The sequence below is a fragment of the Lithobates pipiens genome, unplaced genomic scaffold, assembly GCF_037356315.1.
Source record: "Lithobates pipiens isolate NorthernLeopardFrog02 unplaced genomic scaffold, aLitPip1_a1.2 Scaffold_18, whole genome shotgun sequence".
Classification (NCBI taxonomy): domain Eukaryota; kingdom Metazoa; phylum Chordata; class Amphibia; order Anura; family Ranidae; genus Lithobates; species Lithobates pipiens.
Window position 1 is genome coordinate 593,629,657 of NW_027507758.1, and position 19,962 is coordinate 593,649,618.

General features: G+C 44.5%; 1 protein-coding gene across 1 annotated transcript in view; it reads right to left on the reverse strand.

The window, feature by feature from the left end:
- LOC143986802 (vomeronasal type-2 receptor 26-like) overlaps positions 1-19,962 on the reverse strand; it is a 185,186-nt gene that overhangs the window by 154,660 nt on the left and 10,564 nt on the right. The window contains exon 3 of the mRNA XM_077485209.1: positions 2,928-3,187. Within this exon, the coding sequence (XP_077341335.1) occupies positions 2,928-3,187 (260 nt within the window). The remainder of the gene's footprint in view (positions 1-2,927; positions 3,188-19,962) is intronic.

Genomic DNA, 19,962 nt, shown 5'->3' on the forward strand with positions numbered 1-19,962 from the left:
CATACTGCACAAGATTATAAGAGACTGCGGACATACTGCACAAGATTACCAGAGACTACAGGCATACTGCATGAGATTACCAGACTGCGGACATACTGCACAAGATTACCAGACTGCGGACATACTGCATAAGATCACCAGAGTCTGCGGACATACTACACAAGATTACCAGACTTTGGACATACTGCGTGAGATTACCAGACTGCTGACATACTGCATGAGATTACCAGAGACTGCGGACATACTGCAAGAGATTACCAGACTGCGGCCATACTGCATGAGATTACCAGACTGCGGACATACTGCATGAGATTACCAGAAACTGCGGACATACTGCATGAGATTACCAGAGACTGCGGACATACTGCATGAGATTACCAGAGACTGCGGGCATACTGCATGAGATTACCAGAGACTGTGGACATACTGCATGAGATTACCAGAGACTGTGGACATACTGCATGAGATTACCCATGAATTGGGGCCCCCCGATGACAGCTTTGCAGAGTTCACAGAGGACACCGGAGGCTGCATTCGCTCGCTAGCCAGCAGAGAGGGGCTGGGGGCTCCACTCGGAACAGAGCGGCTGTATTTAGAGCAGTGATTGGAGTGGGTGCATCAGTGGAGCTCTCAGCCCCTCCCCCAGACCTCTGTATTCCCCATTCAGTATAGAGGGGATGGGGCCGGGAGCTCCACTGACGTGCCCACACCGATCACTGCTCTAACTACAGCCGCTCTGTTCCGAGCATACAGGCTACATGGGGCGGGGTCAGCGTGTCCGTGGCGCTCCCGGCACCGCCCTCTATACTACCCATACCTGCTACTATATTGCCCTATACTACACATATCTTTTACTATACCACCTTTATTACCCAAACTTGCCACTATGCCCCCTATACTACCCAAACCTGCCACTAACACCTATACTACCCAAACCTGCCACTATACCCTCTATACTACTCAAACCTGCCACTATACCACCTATACTATCCAAACCTGCCACTATACCACCTATACTATCCAAACCTGCCACTATACCACCCTATACTATCCAAACCTGCCACTATACCACCCTATACTATCCAAACCTGAAACACGTTTAGGAGATATTACCTATAGGTACAACTTGCAAATGGAGGTCTACAACCTCTTTAACCACTTCAGCCCTAGAAGGATTTGCCCCCTTAATGACCAGGCCATTTTTGGCAATATGGCAACGCATCGCTTTAACTGACAGTTGCGTGGTTGTACGACATTGTACCCAGACAAAATTTATGTCCTTTTTTTCCTACAAATAGAGATTTCTTTTGGTGGTATTTGATCACCTCTGCGGCCTTATAAATAAAAAAAGAGTGACAATTTTGAAAAAAAAAAAACAATGTTTTTTACTATTTGCTATATTACATATCCAAAAAAAATAAAAATAAAAATTTTGTCATGAATTTAGGTCAATATGTATTCTTCTACATATTTTTGGTAAAAAAATTTTTTTAGTGGGACTGTGACATTGCGGCAGGCAGATCTGACCTCAAATTACACTTTTTGAAAACTAGTGACATTATTACTTTGATCAGTACTATAAAAATGCACGAATCAATGAATAAATGACACTGGCAGGGAATGGGTTAACACTAGGGGCCACCCAATGGAATTCACTGCTATAAGCAAACATAATGTATAAAAAAAATACTGATCACTTCCTCAGAGTAATGCAATGTCACTATGGTAAAATTATATTGCCCGGTTCAAAGTGTGTTAAAAAAAATGGTGAAATTGAAAAAAATATAATTAAAAAAAAAAAATACAAAAAAATAAAAAATTTTCATACTTTCACTAGTCAGTGTCCCTGATCACCGCCACAGCAGTTATACGATGACGCTGTACCGCACTGGTGACAGTTAAAAAATAATAATGATTTCTTCATTTTCACAAAAATTATGACAAAAAAATCACAACTTCAAAAAACTTGCCATGCCTCTTACTAAATACCTTGGATTGTCTACTCTTCAAAAAGGGGTCATTTGGATATTCTTGTACTGTCCTGGCATTTTGGGGTTTCACAAAATGTATCAGTACATCAGGAGTGATCAATTTTAAGATATATATATATATATATATATATATATATATATATATATATATATATATACTATAGTTTATGGACTCTATAACTTTCCTACATACTAAATAATATACTCTGATTTGGATTATTTGCACCAAATAAATGTAGTACAATACATTTGACCTAAATTTATGAAGAAATATTATTAATTTAAAAATGTTTATAACAGAAATGAAGAAAGGCATGCTTTTGTTTTGTTTTTAATTTTCAGTCTCTTTTTTGTTTATTTTGCAAAAAAATAAAAATAAACCCAGTGGTGATTAAATACCACCAAAAGAAAGCTTTATTTGTGTGAACAAAATGATAAAAATTTGGATGACCGCACAAATGTCATTCAAAGTGCGACAGCGCAGAAAGGTGAAAAGGTACCTGGGCAGGAAGGGGGTAAAAGTGGCTGGTCAATTATTGAAGTGGTTAAGGATGTGGTACCTGTAGGAAGGACATGTAAAAAATGTTCTGTCCCACTTCCTTTTTTCTTTGTACTGAAAGCACTTTAGAATTACTGTTACCTTGCCCTTAATGGGTAAAGTGATGATGTCTCTGTAAATCAAGGGCAGCAAAGCAGCTAGCGTAGATTCCCCACCCTCCTGCAGGAGGCTAAGGTGTGGCAGGAGGAAGGGGGGCTACGCTAAGGAATCAGCTCTTTCTGGAGTGGATAACTTCCCTAGCAGGTTCAAAGAGACATTGCAAGTGCATAAAAAAAATGTTTCTAGCAAAGGAAAATTATGCAAGTAAGCATTTAAAATACCTGGTTTGTTTGTTATTTTACTTACAATTTTAAGGTTAATGACAGGGAGTTATTTACCTGAGGATATCCATAGATTCCGGTCAGTGTTGCCGATGCTACAGATGAGGAAGTCATCTTGTGACCTATGAACATGACTTTTTTACTCTTCTTATGACAGTCATAGTTTGCAGCTGGATGCTCCAGTCCAGATAATATATCCAGCACACTTTGTATAGCTTTACTTTCAATATTACACACGTCATAAATCTGGTACCCCAACGTGATGTTCGGCAACAAATCCGTTCGGTTGTTTATCTCCTCTATGGCAAACATGAAGACTAAAAGATGTCTCAGAAAATTGAGTTCACTGAAGAGAGACAGTCAATATTATTTTTTCATGTAACTCATATGCACCTAACAATCCAAACTAAGGGCTCATTTACACTTGCTTTGCCTTCAACACACATTAACAGCTAGTTTACACTTGCTTCAAAACAAGGCTTCGGATAGGCTTTGTTAAAGTTCTTTGAATGGTAGTCAAAGCTCCTGTCACTAAATAAAATGGTTAGCTTACAGTCCTGTTTACACCTTGCTTTTGCTTTGCCTCGGCTTTGCTTCCAAAATGTTACCCCATGTCGCTTTAGTTGTGCTTCAAAGCGTCTTCAAAGCCTCCATAGAAGTCTATGGCAAAGCTTGCTTGAAGTCCCACCAAAGCCTCATCGAAGCCCCACCAAAGGCTCAATGAAGCCTCATCGAAGCCCCACCAAAGGCTCATTGAAGCTCAATCGAAGCTCCACCAAAGCCGCATTGAAGCCCCATGAAGCCTCATCGAAGCCTCACCAAAGGCTCATTGAAGCCTCATCGAAGCTTCATTAAAGCACCAAGTAAAAGCAAGGTATAAACAGGACTGTAAGCTAACCATTTTATTTAGTGGCAGGAGCTTTGACTGGCATTCATAGAGCTTTAACAAAGCCTGTCCAAAAGCCATGTTTTGAAGTAAGTGTAAACTAGACCCAAGGGTTCTATCTATAGTTCTGTCGTTTCGCATGAAGTAGAGATGGGCCAACGGTTCTTTCCAAGCATTAATTCAGGCCGAACATTGGCTGTTCACCCATTTGACGAATACCCAAATTATTGGAGCGTTCCACCATTTGTTCGGGCTGCCGAAAGAACCACAGTGCACTGCGCTGCCGCACAGTGCATTGGAATCCTTGATTGGCTGAAGCAATGAAAGCTTTGCCCAATCAAGGCACAGAGCACTGTCAGAGCCATGATTGAATGCTGTCATGATGACTATCCAATCATGGCTGATTTCTCTTAGTCTTGCCCCACACTATAAAATTATTCTTTCAATAGCGGCCATTTGTAGTGTGATATTGGCGTGGAGAGAGATGGAACAGGGTTCTGTTCAGTGTTACTAGAGAGTAATACCGCATACACGCGATTGGAAATTCCACCAGCAAAAGTCTGATGAGAGACTTTGGTCGGAAAATGCGACCGTTTGTATGCTCCATCGGACTTTTGCTGGCGGAATTCCCGCCAGAAAAAGATTAAGAGCAGGTTCTCTATTTTTTTGGTCAGAAAAAGTTCTGACAGGAAATTCTGATCCTCTGTAGCAATTCCGGCACGCAAAATTCCTATGCATGCTCAGAAACAATACAACGCATGCTCAGAAACATTGAACTTCATTTTCTCGGGTCGTCATAGTGTTGTATGTCACCGCGTTCTTGAAGTTCGAAAGTTCAGAGAACTTTTGTGTGACTGCGTGTATGCAAGCCAAGCTTTAGCAGAATTCCTTCGGAAAAACCATCCAAGATTTTTCCAACGGAAATTCCGTTTGTGTGTATGGGACATTAGTGTGCTATTGTGATTCTATTGTCAGTATAGAATATCAGTTTAGTGTGCATCTAGTGGCAGTTCAGTCAGTGTGAGTGTTGTGTGACCACCATTTAGCTTTACATTAGTGTGAATTTAGTGATATTTCAGTCAGTGTAATGCCACGTACACAAGATCGGATCCGGCGGACTTAAGCCGGACTTTCCGAATGAGCGGTCCTGCCCACACACGACCGGACTTTTTCGGCGGGCTAGGTCGGGAGGACTATGGCAGGAGTAAGAAGATAGCAGAGGCCCGGCAGAATAACCGAAGAGCGGGACAAGACTCCAGAAGAGCGGGACAAGACCCGGAAGTCGGAAGAAGACCCCCGGACTGCGGCAACAACGAAGAAGAAAGCCGGGCTCCTCCACTAGTAAAAGAGCTAGCAGAATATAGCAGAGGAGTCCGGGGAGAAGACCCCAAAATACGGAAGAAGACCACAGAGTGTCTATTAAATTATTTTAAAAACTTGTGTTGTGCTTTGTATTTACACTTTTTTCACCAGTTGAATGGGTAGGGGTGCAATGTACCCCATACTCATTCACATAGGGTGGGGGGTCGGTATCTGGGGCCCCCTTATTAATGGGGGCTCGCAGGTTCCAATAAGCCTCCCGCCCGCAGACCCCAACAACCAATGGCAAGGGTTGTCGGGAAGAGGCCCTTGTCCTCATCAACATGGGGACAAGGTGCTTTGGGGTGGGGGTGCCACAGGCCACCCCTTTCCCCAAGGCACCCCCATGTTGAGGGCACGTGGCCTGGTACGGCTCAGGGGGGGGGGGGGCGCTCGCTCGTCCCCACCCCCTTTCCTGACCGGCCAGGCTGCGTGCTCGAATAAGGGTCTGCTATGGACTTTGGGGGGACCCCCACACCATTTTTTCAGCGTAGGGGTTCCCCTTTAAATCCATACCAGGTGACGGGGCCAGCGAGGTGTCAATTTCGCTGATGGAGGCAGCGACATTGATTTCCTTCGCTAGTCCCGGCTACCTGGAGCCACGTTCAAAACGAATGGACTTTACTCCGTGTGTGGGCAAGTCCATTCATTTCAAAAGTCCAGCGGACTAGCACACAGACGGGCGGATTGTTCGCTGGACTGCCGAGTCCGGCGGACAATTTTGAGTCAAAACTTCTTTCTAAGTCTGCCGGACTTTTGTAAAGAAAAAGTCCGCCGGAGCCCACACACGGGCGGATTGTCCGGCGGACTCTGGTCCACTGGATAGTCCGATCATGTGTACGCGGCATAAGAGTAGTGACCATTCTTTTTTACATTAGTGTCAGTTTATTTTGTCAGAGCAGATTTACTGCAGTATAGTTCAGTGCTCTTGAACACAATATATTTCAGTGCATTACTGCAAGTTTAATGCCGTATATTTATAGTGTGTTATGTGTCATTTAACGCAGTATACTTCAGTGCATTACTGCAGTTTAATGCCCTATATTTCAGTTTATTATGTGTCGTTTTTAACGCAGTATATTTCAATGCAATACAGCAAATTTAACGCTGTATATTTCAGTGCGTTATGTGCTGTTTAATGCAGTATATTTCAGTGAGTTACATGCCGTTTAAAGCAGTATATTTCAGTGCGTTATTGCAAGTTTAATGCCGTATATTTCAGGGCCTTACATGCCATTTAACTCAGGATATTTCAGTGCCTTGGATGAGGTTTAACTAAGGCCGCGTACACACGGGCGGACTGTATGGCCAACTTAGTCCGTCGAAACACATTTCAGCGGACAGTCCGCTCGTATGTGGGCTTCAGCGGACTTTTTCAGCGTGCAGTCTGGCGTACTAAGTATTTCGGAATTTTCGAAATACTGTCCGTCATACTTTGGTTTCAGCGGACAATCCGCTCGTCAGTAGGCTAGTTCGACGGACTAAGAAAAGCGCATGCTCAGAAAGGATTTACACGGCGAAAGGGTGCATTGCTGTGTATTGGACTTCCTATTTCTAGTCCCGTCGTACGTGCTGTACACGTCATCGCGCAAGCTTTCGACGGACTGTTTGTGCATCCGTGTGTGGTCAAGTCCGTTCATTCGAAAGTATGACGGACTGTCCGTCGGATTGTATGACGGACTAAGTAGGCCATACAGTCCGCCCGTGTGTACGCGGCTTTAGGATATTTCCGTGCATTACATGCCGTTTAACACAGTACATCTCTGTGCATTAGTACACGTTTAACCAGTGGCGACCCATGCATTGAGGGTGCACGGGGGCCTGGCCCCTTTCAGTGCATGGTGGGGGGCTTTTTTCACACGCCTGATTACAGCCATAGGCGCTAATAGTCTTCAAAATAGGTTGGGCTCAGTTGCAGAGAGTGCGCCCTGATCCCACCCAATTGTGTGACAATAGCAAATACATTTTTGCTATTTTCACACTATCATTCCTCCCACCAATCAGGAGGCAGGTCAGTGAGTGCTGTTTCCCGATTGGCCAAAGTGCCAGGCAAGCCTATTGAATACCTGGTGCTTAGGAAGAGGAGGCTTCAGCAGGGGAGACACGCACTGGACTCCAGGAAGGACACCTCCCCTGCCACCGCTGCTGCTCTAGTGGAGATACAGTCAAGAACACTCAGAGAGGACACTAAAGCCTGGTGGTAAGTGCCGGACCTCCTGCGGGGGGTGCTGTCAGAGCCAAGAGCCCCGCTGAGGGGTTAGCTGTCAGTGCCGCAAACCCCGCTGGATGGTGGGTGCTGTCAGAGCCATGAGCCCCGCTCAGGGGGTGAGTCGATATGCTGTCAGAGTCGTGAGCGGAGGGGTGTACTGTCAGAGCTGCGAGACACTGAGCTGTATTCCCTGACCTGTGATGCTGTATACGCTGACCTGTGATGCTTTATACACTGTCCCGTGAGGCTGAGCTGTATTCCCTGATCTGTTATGCTATATACATTAATCTCTAAGGCTGTATACATTGATCTGTGATGTTATATACACTGATCTGAGAGGCTGAGCTGTATTCCCTGATCTGTGATTGTATATACACTGATCTGTTATGCTATATAACCTGATCTGTTAGGCTGAGCTGTATACCTTGATCTGTGAGGCTGAGCTGTATACCCTGATCTGTGAGGCTGAGCTATATACCCTGATCTGTGAGGCTGAGCTGTGTACCCTGATCTGTGAGGCTTAGCTATATACCCTGATCTATGAGGCTGAGCTGTATACCCTGACCTGTGAGGCTGAGCTATATACCCTGATCTGTGAGGCTGAGCTGTGTACCCTGATCTGTGAGGCTGAGCTATATACTCTGTCCTGTGATGCTGGGAATGTATACTACTGGCACTATGGGCGGAAGCAAGTGGAATACAGGGGATAGAGTGTTTTCTACAAGGGGTGGGGCTTATGAGAAGTGGGACGGGTGAAAATGAAAGGGCGGGGTCTGGCACCCCCATCCTAAAACTTCACTAGCCGCCACTGCGTTTACATTTCAGTGTGTTACGTGCAAGTTTAACACTGTATATTTCAGTGTGTTACATGCCATTTAACGCTGTATATTTCAGTGCGTTACATGCCATTTAATGCAGAATATTTCAGGGCTTTACAGGTCATTTAACACTGTATATTTCAATGCATTACTGCACGTTTAAAGCCATATATTTCAGTGCATTACTGCAAATTTATTGCTATATATGTCAGTGCATTATGTGCCATTTAACACAGTATATTTCAGTGCATTACTGCATGTTTAACACTGTATATTTCAGTGCATTATGTGCCATTAACACAGTATATTTCTGTGCATTAGTGCACGTTCAATGCAGTATATTTCAGTGCATTACTGCAAGTTTAACGCTTTATATTTCAGTGCATTACGTGCCGTTTAACGCAGTATATTTCAGTGCGTTATGTACCATTTAACACAATATATTTCTGTGTGTTACTACACGTGTGACACTGTATATTGCAGTGCGTCATTGCAGTTTTACTGCAGTTTACTATAGTGTATCAGTGGAGTGTGTCTCTGTAGTGAGTACTCAAGTTAAAGTGCACCAAACAACACTTTTTAAATTGATTAAAGTGCATCCACATACACATTTCCACATCTTTATTACTTTTTGTTAATAAGCACAACCCCCCCCCCCCCCCATCATGTCTGGGAGGACAGCAAGGAGAGGCAGACATTCCCATTGCACTGTTAGGGGGCCAGCAGAGTCTGTGTCCACGGGCAAAGGTGGACATGGTCAGTCCTCAGGCAGGGCATCATTTCCTCTGTTTAATGATGTTGCCTGTGTTATCCAGCCACAGCATGAAGAGGGGGTGTTGGATTTGCTTACTAAACCATCCTCATCCTCCCTCACCCAAGCAGAGACTGGTGCGCACTCCACTGCAGCTGCCAGAGTGGCTAAACCTGCCTCCTTGTCCACAGCTATTCCTGCCATAGCCCCAGCATTAGACATGGAGGAGTCAGCAGAGATATTTGAACACAGCGTCAGCCACTTGCACTTTGACGACGCACAGCCATTACTTGATTCAGATGTTGGTTTTGATGTTGTGGAAGGAAGGAACATGAGCCTACAGAGAGAACACTTTATTTTTATTTTTTTACAACAAGGCCAGTTCTTTCTTTCATCAACAGTATCTCTATAAGGTTACGGGATGAAGGCACTAACACTCAAAGACCAATTTTTCCACAGCTGTTTGACAGGGGTGTCATATTTCCCATGAAAAGATATAATCAAATATTTTCAAAAATGTGAAAGGGGGTGTACTCACTTTTGTGAGATACTGTAGATAAACAACATTATATACATGATTTTTTTTTTTCAAACTTGAAATACTGCTAAAAAAAAAAAATAACGCGTTTTCATCTATGCTAGTTCAAATCTTCCTCGGGGGATAAGGACATCTAAATCATGAAACATATATAAAGTTAAAATATGTTTACATACAGAGAAACCAACAACATATGTGTCCAATCCATACTATATTGGATCACAACTGTCGTAGACTCAATTTGGACCCCGGTGTGTTTCCTTGTTGGGTGTCCATTCTGAAACCCACCTTCTTGGGTGTTTTTTTTTTTGTATGCTCTGGTCACCTGTAACCTCTCCATTAAAAGGTATGCTCATTGATGGTCACTGCATAACTGTTGATCCAATATAGTATGGACAAATATGTTGTTGGTTTCTCTGTATGTAAACATATTTTAACTTTATATATGTTTCATGATTTAGATTTCCTTATCCCCCTGAGGAACATTTAATTAGCATAAATCAATTGTTGGGGTTTTTTGAGCAGTATATCAAGTTTGATTTTTTTTTCTCATGTATATAATGTTGTTTATCTATGTCATTAGGACATCCTGTGTAGTATAGAGGGTGCATAAACCAGAGTCCATGTTTTTATATTTGCACTTTCTTTTTGAAACTTATATTTTTTGTTATATATTCAATATATCTAATTCATTTATTTAGTATTTTTTTTTGTTGCCTAACAGCCCCTGGGAGATTATTGTCTGTTTTTGGTTTTGTTACATAATTTGGGGTGAGCAGTATTTTTTTTTACCCATATGAATGGGCTCCTCTAACTCTGAACTATATTCATAAAAATAAAGAAAAATCGTGGGGTGGCGGTAAGGGGGAACCACCCCCCCCTCCCTCCCACTTGACCACCTACAGATAATAGACATTATTGGCACAACATGGGACACATATTAAAATATAAACATCCATTTACAGTAAAATGATTTATTGAATCATATTAAAATCAAACACCCATTTAAAATGATAGGAATATAACCCCTAATCCTTATAAAACCATACAGACAATACAGTATGCAAATTAAAGCTGAACTCACAAATAGCATTAGTAAATACAGAAATATTGTGATCCTGAGCCAACTGAACTGAAAATGGTGAGGTTGGGAAGGATTTTTTTTCCTTCTTGAAAGGCAAATTTGGAAATAGTTATTTTCCTCTGGACTAGAGCTGCAGGAACTATGAAAGGAAGGCCTTGATCGACATTAGTCTTTTATCCATTTTATTAACACTGAACTATATTCATAAAAACAACCTGCCAATTTAAAACCTCAACTACCCTGAAAGCCAGAATGACAATCCTTCTGCCATACAGTTAAAATATTATCAATAAATAAACTGAAGCACACTGAAGGTGCAGCCTTTGGTTGTGTCACTGATGTTTTAATTTCTTTTAGAAGAAAAGAAATAATCTGATAACTTCTTGGAAATGTTCTGTTGCTATTTTTTACATATGAGAAAGGTATGTGTCAGGAGGGGGTAGTGGTGAATTTGCATAAACATAAGTTACTTACAGTACACATTTGTCCTCTGGGTGTCTATGAGACAAGAAGTTCGGGGGGTATGATGTTGTCAATTTAGATATTTGTAAAATGCCCCCAATGATGGCATCTCCATCTCTCAAAAAAAATTGAGGCTTTTTCTGGACCATTGCCAAGCTACACGCTGGCTCTTTCACATATTCATCCTCACCAAACATTAACAAAGCGATTAACAGTAATAAATTTAGTAATTTCTTCAGCATTTGCACCTGGAAAGAGAGAGGACATGTAGACAGGTAGGTGCTGGTCTACAACAATATGAAGATGGAAACATTGCCCTTTTATTCTTCTCTCCTTCTACTGAGATATTAATATTATGCTGAACCATCCTCCTCTGGACAGCAGGAGGAGAGTTCACCTCCCTGGTGGCAGGGCAGGACTTAGGGTGGTGGGGGCCCCTGGGCTTGATCCACTTTCGGGCCCTACCTTGTATACCCCAAGTTTAAGAGGGAATTTTAAGGAAAGAAACTTTTAGGAGGGAAGTTTAAGGAAAAAACATACATTTAAATGCCCATCAATGCAGCCTTCTCAGTGTTCATCTGCAGCCTTGTCCAGTGTCATTTGAAGCCTTGTCATTGCAGTCTTGAAGTTTAAAAATGGCGCCACCGAGATATCGAGCCCTGTGTATCTCGGCGGCTCTCAGGTCCTCTCAGCGGCTCTCAGGTCCTCTTGCAGTCCCGAGCGGAGCCGAGAGTAGCCGAGTGTACACGGCTCGGCTAACAGTCACACCCAGTCCCTGTGTTATGTCCATCATAGGGCGGGACTGGGAGTGACTGTAAGCGCAGCCGAGCACACTCGGTTATGCATCTCAGCAGGGCCTGCAGGGCCCCCTATTGGGTGGGGCCCATGGGCTTGAGCCCAGTCAAGCCCAATGGTAAGTCCAGCCCTGCCTGGCGGTATGATTATTTTAGATTTTAGGTGCTGAAAGCGGTACCATTATTTTGCATGAAAATTTGGCGTTTTATATTGTAGTCCTGTAATTCTTAGGAATAACTCACTTAAATCTGTCCAAACCAGAGTCTAGCAGACATCCCAGGTATGATAAAGTTTGAAAAATGAAATCATAAATTATAATATAATAAATAACTATAAATAATTATACCAAATAATAATAGAAAAATAATAAAAATGATTAAATAATGTAATCAAATCAAAAACACTGAAATTTGCTCAGTTGCAGAATTGTCACTGTCATTACTTTTCAGTATTTGATGACGGATCTCCCCACAAATCGATATCACTTAATTCTGCGAGTGATTCTAATTTATTATCACTGTTTTCTAGCTGGTCTAAAACCAATTTTGATGTAAAGGGACAGTTTTGGTTGCTATGGACAATCTCCAGTTTCCAGGCATAAAGAACCGTTTTTATAAGATAAAATTGCATGCAGGACACTGAGCAGAACACTAGGGACAAAGGGGATGTGAAATAATTACATACAGTAATGTAATGTGTAAGATTACATTATACTGTATGTAATGTGTGTGTTTCACTTTTTGAATTTGGCGCCGTTCTCCATCCCCGTGCGTCGCAACGCTCGCAGGGAATGGAGATCGGCTCCATGATAGATCGAGAGGAGGACGGCTCGCTCGCACAGTGGGGGGGACATCGCTGGATCCAAGGGAGAAGGTAAGTAAACCCTCCCTGCATTCAGCAATCCAGTCCCGAGTCTGGCTCAAGGTTACCGCTTTTGGTGCAAAATCTCCACCCCAAGCCAGACTCAGAAATACCACCAGGGGGGTTAAAGCCAATCAAGCTGATTAACTTCTATACAGAGCGCTGAGAATCCTGGGAGCTATAGTCTGTCTGTGAAGTGATTAACATATGAAGGAAACACCTTCATAATAACCTCCAATGGCCCTTCTTCTGTAGTATTTCAGTAAGCCATTATGCTTGGCTTGCTAGAAGACTGCAATTACACAGGAGAAGGTATGGCACATTTACACATTTCACTACCCACATGAAAGCCCAGAAACACCTACAGTAACCCTAGAACCCACCAACATCAACCCCCAGAACTGGTACAAGTGACTCCCATAGCCCATCTTGAAACTACAAAGGATCAAGAGACATGTAGTATCAAGACTGAAAAAGGAAGGACAAAAGAAGTAAGAGAACCCTGAAATTCACCCAGGTGGAAGAGTGACCTCACACAGAAACCTCCTACATACAGCTAAAGGAGGTAAGTTGCACATAAACTGACAGTGTGGCTGAGATTCACTCACATACAAAATGCATCTGTTGTTTTGGAGAAGAAAATCTAAAGTTCTTCTTTAAAGTTTCCTATGCATACCAATCTTTTTTTTTTTTCCTGCAAGACTACTTTAAAAAAAAAAGACATTTCAATTTATCTATGTTTTATTTATGTGGTATACTGTTTTTTATTGTATGTTTATAGGGCCTTTTTTTTAGGTTTACCTGCTTTTTTTTTTTTTTGTCAAAAGGCTTTTTTTTTTTTTTTTTTTTTTTACTTTCATTTGTTTTGGAGGTATAAAAAATTTTTTCCTGACAGACTCCATGGCAGCAACGTGTGGGTTAAGTCCCGCCTCCACTACCCTATAGGACACCACTCCCATAAATCTTTGCTCCCTGCCCATAGCCGTGTTCTTTTTTTGTCCTCCTCCGTAGGACCAGACGTTATGGTCTTTCTACCTGAAGATTGCTCCCACACGGTTCCATTGTTGGTTTGGCCGAATTGCGACTGGATGGAATTGTCGCATGACTCCGTTAAGCCCTAGCTACTAGCGGGGTATGGAGTGGGCATTGGATATAAGCGCTGGAGGAAGCCAGGAACCTAGCCACTGGCAGGCAGGCTGCGCATTTGGTCGGATAGCCCAGCTAAATAGCAGGTGACCTATTTTGCCCTGAGAAGTCCGGTATGTTTTGTTCTTACCTTCGGCCTGGAGACGATCGTGTGGGAGCGGTAAGATTGTTCCTCTTTTTCATGGCAGCAGTTTGTGTTTTGTTCCTTGCTTTTCCTTAATTTCCGTTCGTTTTTTGTGTTTTTCATGTATAAGGGTATAGGCATGGCGGCTGGATTAGCCTGCGTTCCAGCCGCCGCTCACTTCCTGGTTTTTCGTTAGATACGTTCGTTCTGCGCATGCGCGAGTGTGGCACAGGAACGAGGCTTGGTTCGCGCATGCGCGATAGCGGCAAAATGACGCTATTCGCGCATGCGCAGTAGCGGCGCACAGGATACGATGATGGCGTCACTAAGGCGCCCTATTTAAATATAGGAAATAGCCTGCAAGCTTTGGGATTGCTTGTAGGCTATTACGTGACTTCCCCTTGTCCAGGATTTCTTCTGTGGAGGTAGGTGGCCTTCTGGGAAGAGGGGGGTGGGCGTGTGTGTGTATGGTGCTCTCAGCCTTACTTATATGTCTTTGCAGCATTTATGGAAACCCCTAGAGATATGGACTCACCTCCGCCTGTATTTGGCCAGCCCTCTCATAATAGGTACTGTCTGGGGGGGAAGTAAGGGGGGGGGGAGGGGTCCTGTATTAGTCAGGGTGTTATCTTTCCTTATCTGTATGTCTCTTCTATCTCTGTCTTAGCCCATCTAGTTCAGAACAGCAACGCAGCTCAACGCACAGAGGAAGCGATTCTTCTAAGTCTTACCACCGGCATTCATATTCTAAGTCTAAACATCACGGCTCACCCTCAAGATCCGGGCGCCGTAGCGAGGATCGATCTCGCTCCTCCAAGGCTCATCCAGCCGTTCAGTTTTTAACACTTGCTGGGGATGCAGATCCCAAGTTCCTACTGGGAAATCCCTGTGTGACCTCTGCTTTTCCAAAGCCTCTAGTGAGAGAGGGGGTACGGACCAGCATCTAAGGTCCCTTGTGGAAAATGTGGTGAAGAATCCCTCAAGGGGATCGGTGCCAGTCAGGCTCCTGTGCCTCAGTCAGAGTCACCTCAGTCTCCAGTCAGGGAGTCGCATGCTCAAGAGCTCTGGGAGGCCTCTCTAACAAGCCACCCTTCAGCTGCTGCATCAGACAGTGAATCTGAGGAAGATAGTCCCTGTGTGGGGTTTGACTTTGCCTTACTCTCCCCCTTGGTGAAGGCTATCAGAGAGGCTGTGATCTTGGCTAATCCTTCCAAACAAAGGAAGTATTTTAAGCAACTTAAAAGGGAGCGTCTTAACTTTCCATTCCTGTCTGAACTTGGTGAGGTCATCACGGATGAATGGACTAAAGTTGAGAAAAGAATAGTATGCTCTCAAAAGTCCTAAGGTTATATCCCTTTAAGGAGGATGAGGTCAAGTATCTGGTTTCAGCTCCTCTCGTGGATGCAGCGGTGATGAGACTAGTAAAACATGTGACCCTTCCATTGGAAGATACAGTTTCATTTAAGGATGCCTTAGATAGGCGGATTGATTCCGATTTAAAGAGAGTCTACCTCACTGCTGGTTTGGCATGCAAGCCAGCATTGGCTTTAGCGGCAATGTCCAAGGCCATGGAAGTCTGGACGGACAGGGTGGATGATACCCTCAGAAACATTTCGGATGAAGTCGCAAAAACTCTCCTATCCAGGAGTTACGGCTTGTATCGGCTTTTCTGGGGGAGGCTTCGATTGACATCATCCGCCAAGAGCAGTGCGACAGGAGAGAGGGAACCAACCAAATCTTTTTGAGATTGGGCCCGCTCAGATAGGCCAGGTGAGGGCTCATCTTCTATTTTTTCGGCATGTCTGGGCAGCCTCAGTCCAGGACTTCTGAACCGTCAGAACGGTCTCTTCAGGTCATTCTTGGACCTTCAGCAGGTCCCCAAGACTAAAGTATGTTCCCACCTCCCTTCCGACCTCAGAAGAAAAAAGGCAGATCCTGTTGGCCTACGTGAAATCTTTATTGGCTCAAGGCGCTGCCGTTCCCGTGCCAGACGATCAACGAGGGAGAGGAATTTATTCTCCTCTTTTTATGGTCCAAAAGAAAAACGGTTCTTGGAGGCCAGTCATAGACCTTACACATCTGAATCATTTTATCAAAAAGGAAAGGTTCAAGATGGAAACCTTGTCAACAATACAACAGTCAGGCGACTGGATGTTTTCAATAAACCTAAAGGACGCTTACTTTCATGTCCCTGTGGCAGAAGATTTTCTGCAGTTTCTGCGATTTTCAGTAGGAAAACCACATCTTCAGTTCGTATGTCTTCCATTCGGGCTTTCAACATCCCCCCGAGTCTTTCAAAGGTGTTGTTGGCCGTAGTGGCTCTATTGAGATCCAAGGGGATTCGTCTTCACCACTATTTGGACGATCTTCTGCTGCTAGTCCAGGACAGAGACCGTCTGTTATTGCACAAGGATCAGGTTATTTCCACTCTTCAAGAATTCGGTTGGATCCTGAATCTAGAAAAGAGTCAGTTAATTCCTTCTCAGTCTCTTGTATTCCTAGGCGCACTCTTCAACACAGTGAAGGGCACCATCTCATTACCCGAAGAGAAAGTAGCGGTAATTCGGGACAGAATTCGTCCGGCCCTCTCAGCCTCCCATCTCCCGGCTCTTCAGTGCCTGAGAATTATTGGCACTATGGTGGCCACCATTCCAATGGTGAAGTGGGCCCAATGGAAGATGAGACCATTCCAAAAAGGGTTTCTTCACCAATGGTTAGGCGACAAGACTCAACTTATCCGAATCACATCTTCAATGAGAATCTCTCTGCCCTGGTGGCTTCAGAAGGAGAATCTATTCAATTGTCATTCCATTCTCCCCATCTCATGGATATCAATAACTTTGGATGCCAGCAACAGGGGCTGGGGCGCCCACTGTTTGACGGAAGTAGCACAAGGCACCTGGGACTTCCCTTCCAGGGGGATGGGGTCGAATATTCTAGAATTAAAGACAGCCTTCCGGGCGCTCCTAGCCTTTCGTCATCTGATCTCAGGAACTTCGGTTCTTCTCAGACTAGACAACACAACAGCAGTGGCATATATAAGGTGACAAGGAGGTACTCGGAGTCTGTCCCTTCTTCAGGGGGTAGAGCCAATCATGTCTTGGGCTCAGAAGAACCTGGTCAGCATTACAGCAACTTATGTTCCAGGAACGCAGAACGTCCAAGCGGACTTCCTGTCTTGAGTCAATCTGGACAACAACGAATGGTCTCTTCACGAGGAAGTTTTCAGGTGGATTCTAACGTTGTGTTTCTCCCCAGAGGTTGACCTATTTGCCTCTCCTTGCAACAAGAAACTGGCAAGGTATTATTCCAGGTTTCGGGATCCTCAGGCTCACGGAGTGGATGCACTGACGGATCGATGGCGGTTCAACAAAGCTTACGCCTTTCCTCCGATTCCTATTATTCTACAGTTCCTGCGGAGACTCAAATCAGAAGCAGTAGAGGTGATAGCTGTAATACCTTTTTGGCCCAACAGGCCATGGTTTCCGCTTCTAATGCTCCTCAGCGTCAGAGATCCGATTCCCTTACCTCTCAGACCCGATCTTCTATCTCAGGGCTCGAAGCTCCATCCCTGTCCGGCCCATCTATGTCTGAGGGTCTGGTTTTTGAGAGGGGAAGGTTAGAGGCTCTGGGTTGTCCCAAGGAGGCCTTTCCTACTCTCATGAGTGCAAGGAGGAAAAGTACCAACCAGGTGTATGAGAGGATTTGGTCTAGATTCACAAGTCACTTGTCTTCCAAGTCTTGCTCTAATGGTAATCTGACGGTTCAGGATGTTTTGGGTTTCTTACAGTCCAGACTAGACATTCCCCTATCTGTCAGCACTCTTCGTGTACAAGTCTCGGCAATTTCGGCTTTTTCTGGAGTATCCTGGGCTAAACATCCCTTGGTTCAGCAATTCTTTAAAGGAGCAATTAGACTTAGACCACAGAGGAAACCTAGATTCCCCAAGTGGATTTACCGCTGGTTCTCGTCTTCTTCTCACAACTGGACAGAACACTTTCAATCAAAGAATTGTCCCTAATGACATCTTTTTTGGTAGCCATATCTTCAGCAAAGAGAGTCTCTGAGTTTCAGTCTTTAGGATCAAAGGATCCTTTCCTCACATTTTTTCCTGACAGAGTGGTCCTAGTGCCAATGCTGGGGTCGAATCCAAAGGTTACCTCAGTCTTCCACGAAATTCAGGATATTACTCTTCCTACCTTTAATTCGGCTGGGAGTCAGGATCTTCATCCTCTCGACATGGGAATTATTCTGAAACGATACTTGGAGGCAACAGCTTCTTTCCGGCAATCGGATTATCTTTTTGTTCTTTTTCACTGTAAAAACAAAGGCCTTTGGGCTTTGGTCAGATCCATCGCCACGTGGGTGGTTCAGGCGATCCAGTGGGCTTTTAAAGAGAAGGGCTTGGCTCCTCCTGAGGCGGTTACGGCACATTCCACGAGAAGTCTCTCTACTTCTTGGGCAGCTTCACGTCATGTGGCTCCTGAGTTTATCTGCAAGGCTGCCTCTTGGTCATCCATTCATACATTTATGGCTCACTATTGTGTCGAACCTACCAGTTTATCTTCCGTTGATTTTGGTTTAAAGGTGCTGTCGGTTGACAGTGTTACATACATTTTTGTTCAGCATTTTTGCCCACCCGAGTGTGTTTGGCGAGTTATTTCCCACACGTTGCTGCCATGGAGTCTGTCAGGAAAACGGAAAATTCCTATCAAAATACTTACCGTAATTTTCCTTTCCTGATGGACTCCATGGCAGCAGGAGTTCCCTCCCAAAATGGCTGGAGTAGGCTAGTTACCGAACACGGCTATGGGCAGGGAGCAAAGATTTATGGGAGTGGTGTCCTATAGGGTAGTGGAGGCGGGACTTAACCCACACGTTGCTGCCATGGAGTCCATCAGGAAAGGAAAATTACGGTAAGTATTTTGATAGGAATTTTCCGTTATCATATGTTAACATGCCATTTCATAAGTTAAAAACGTTTAAATGTGTTTTCTTAAAGCGCGCATCTGCGGGAACTCGGGAGCGGACATTTCCGAGTGAGCTCCGCACACCACCGGCCTGAACAGCAGCTATAATCAGCGCCATCCGTGGAAACGAGCACCGGAAACTTACACCACACCTCGAGCCGGTGATGCAGTGGGGGACAACGGGACAGCCCAAACAAAGGCTGTGTAAACAACAGCACCAGAACGGAGCGGCGGGGCCCTCCCCCGGCCAGAAACCTCCACCTAGTGCCGCGTACACACAACCGGACTTTAGACAGCAAAGGTCCATGGGAACAAATCCGTCGATCAATTTGATCGTGTGTGGGCTCCATCGGACCTTTGCTGCCCAAAAATCTGACGGACTTTAAAAATAGAACATGTTTCAAATTTTTTCCGCCTGACCCAGTTCCTATGCAGAAATTCGCTCATCTGTATGCTAGTCCGACGGACGAAAAACAATGCTAGGGCAGCTATTGGCTACTGGCTATGAACTTCCTTATTCTTGTCCGGTCGTACCTCATCACGGTGGTGTGATTGTGTGGGGCCAAGTCTGTTCATTCAGAAAGTCCATCGACACTCCGCTGAAAGTCTGTCGGAAGACTGTTGGACCTAGTCTGCTGGAAAGTCTGGTCATGTACGTGGCATTAGATGGCACTGGTCAGAGGAAACACACGAGGTGGCCTCAATCAGGACACAACCAGATCGCAGAGGAAGGCCAAACAACCCGGTGTGAACTCAGCAGAGACCCCTTCTCCTCCCAATCCTCTGGGGAATTGGATATAGAGCAGCAGGGTGAGTCATTATCACAGCCCCCATCACCTGCCAAATGCAGGGACATGCAAGAGCCTGTTGACTCCCCTATGTCATCCATGGACAGAAACATGGCAGAAATTACAGACCTAATCCTCAGCCAACCCAGGCCTGATAGGAAGCTTCCCATTAGAGAAAGCCTTGCGGTTCGCTGCGAAATTTTACTCGTTCGCAATTCGCCAAACCGGCGGACTTTTGGCGCTGTTCACGCGGCGGACATATGCGTTTACATTGTGAAGAACTTTGAACCATGATGACACA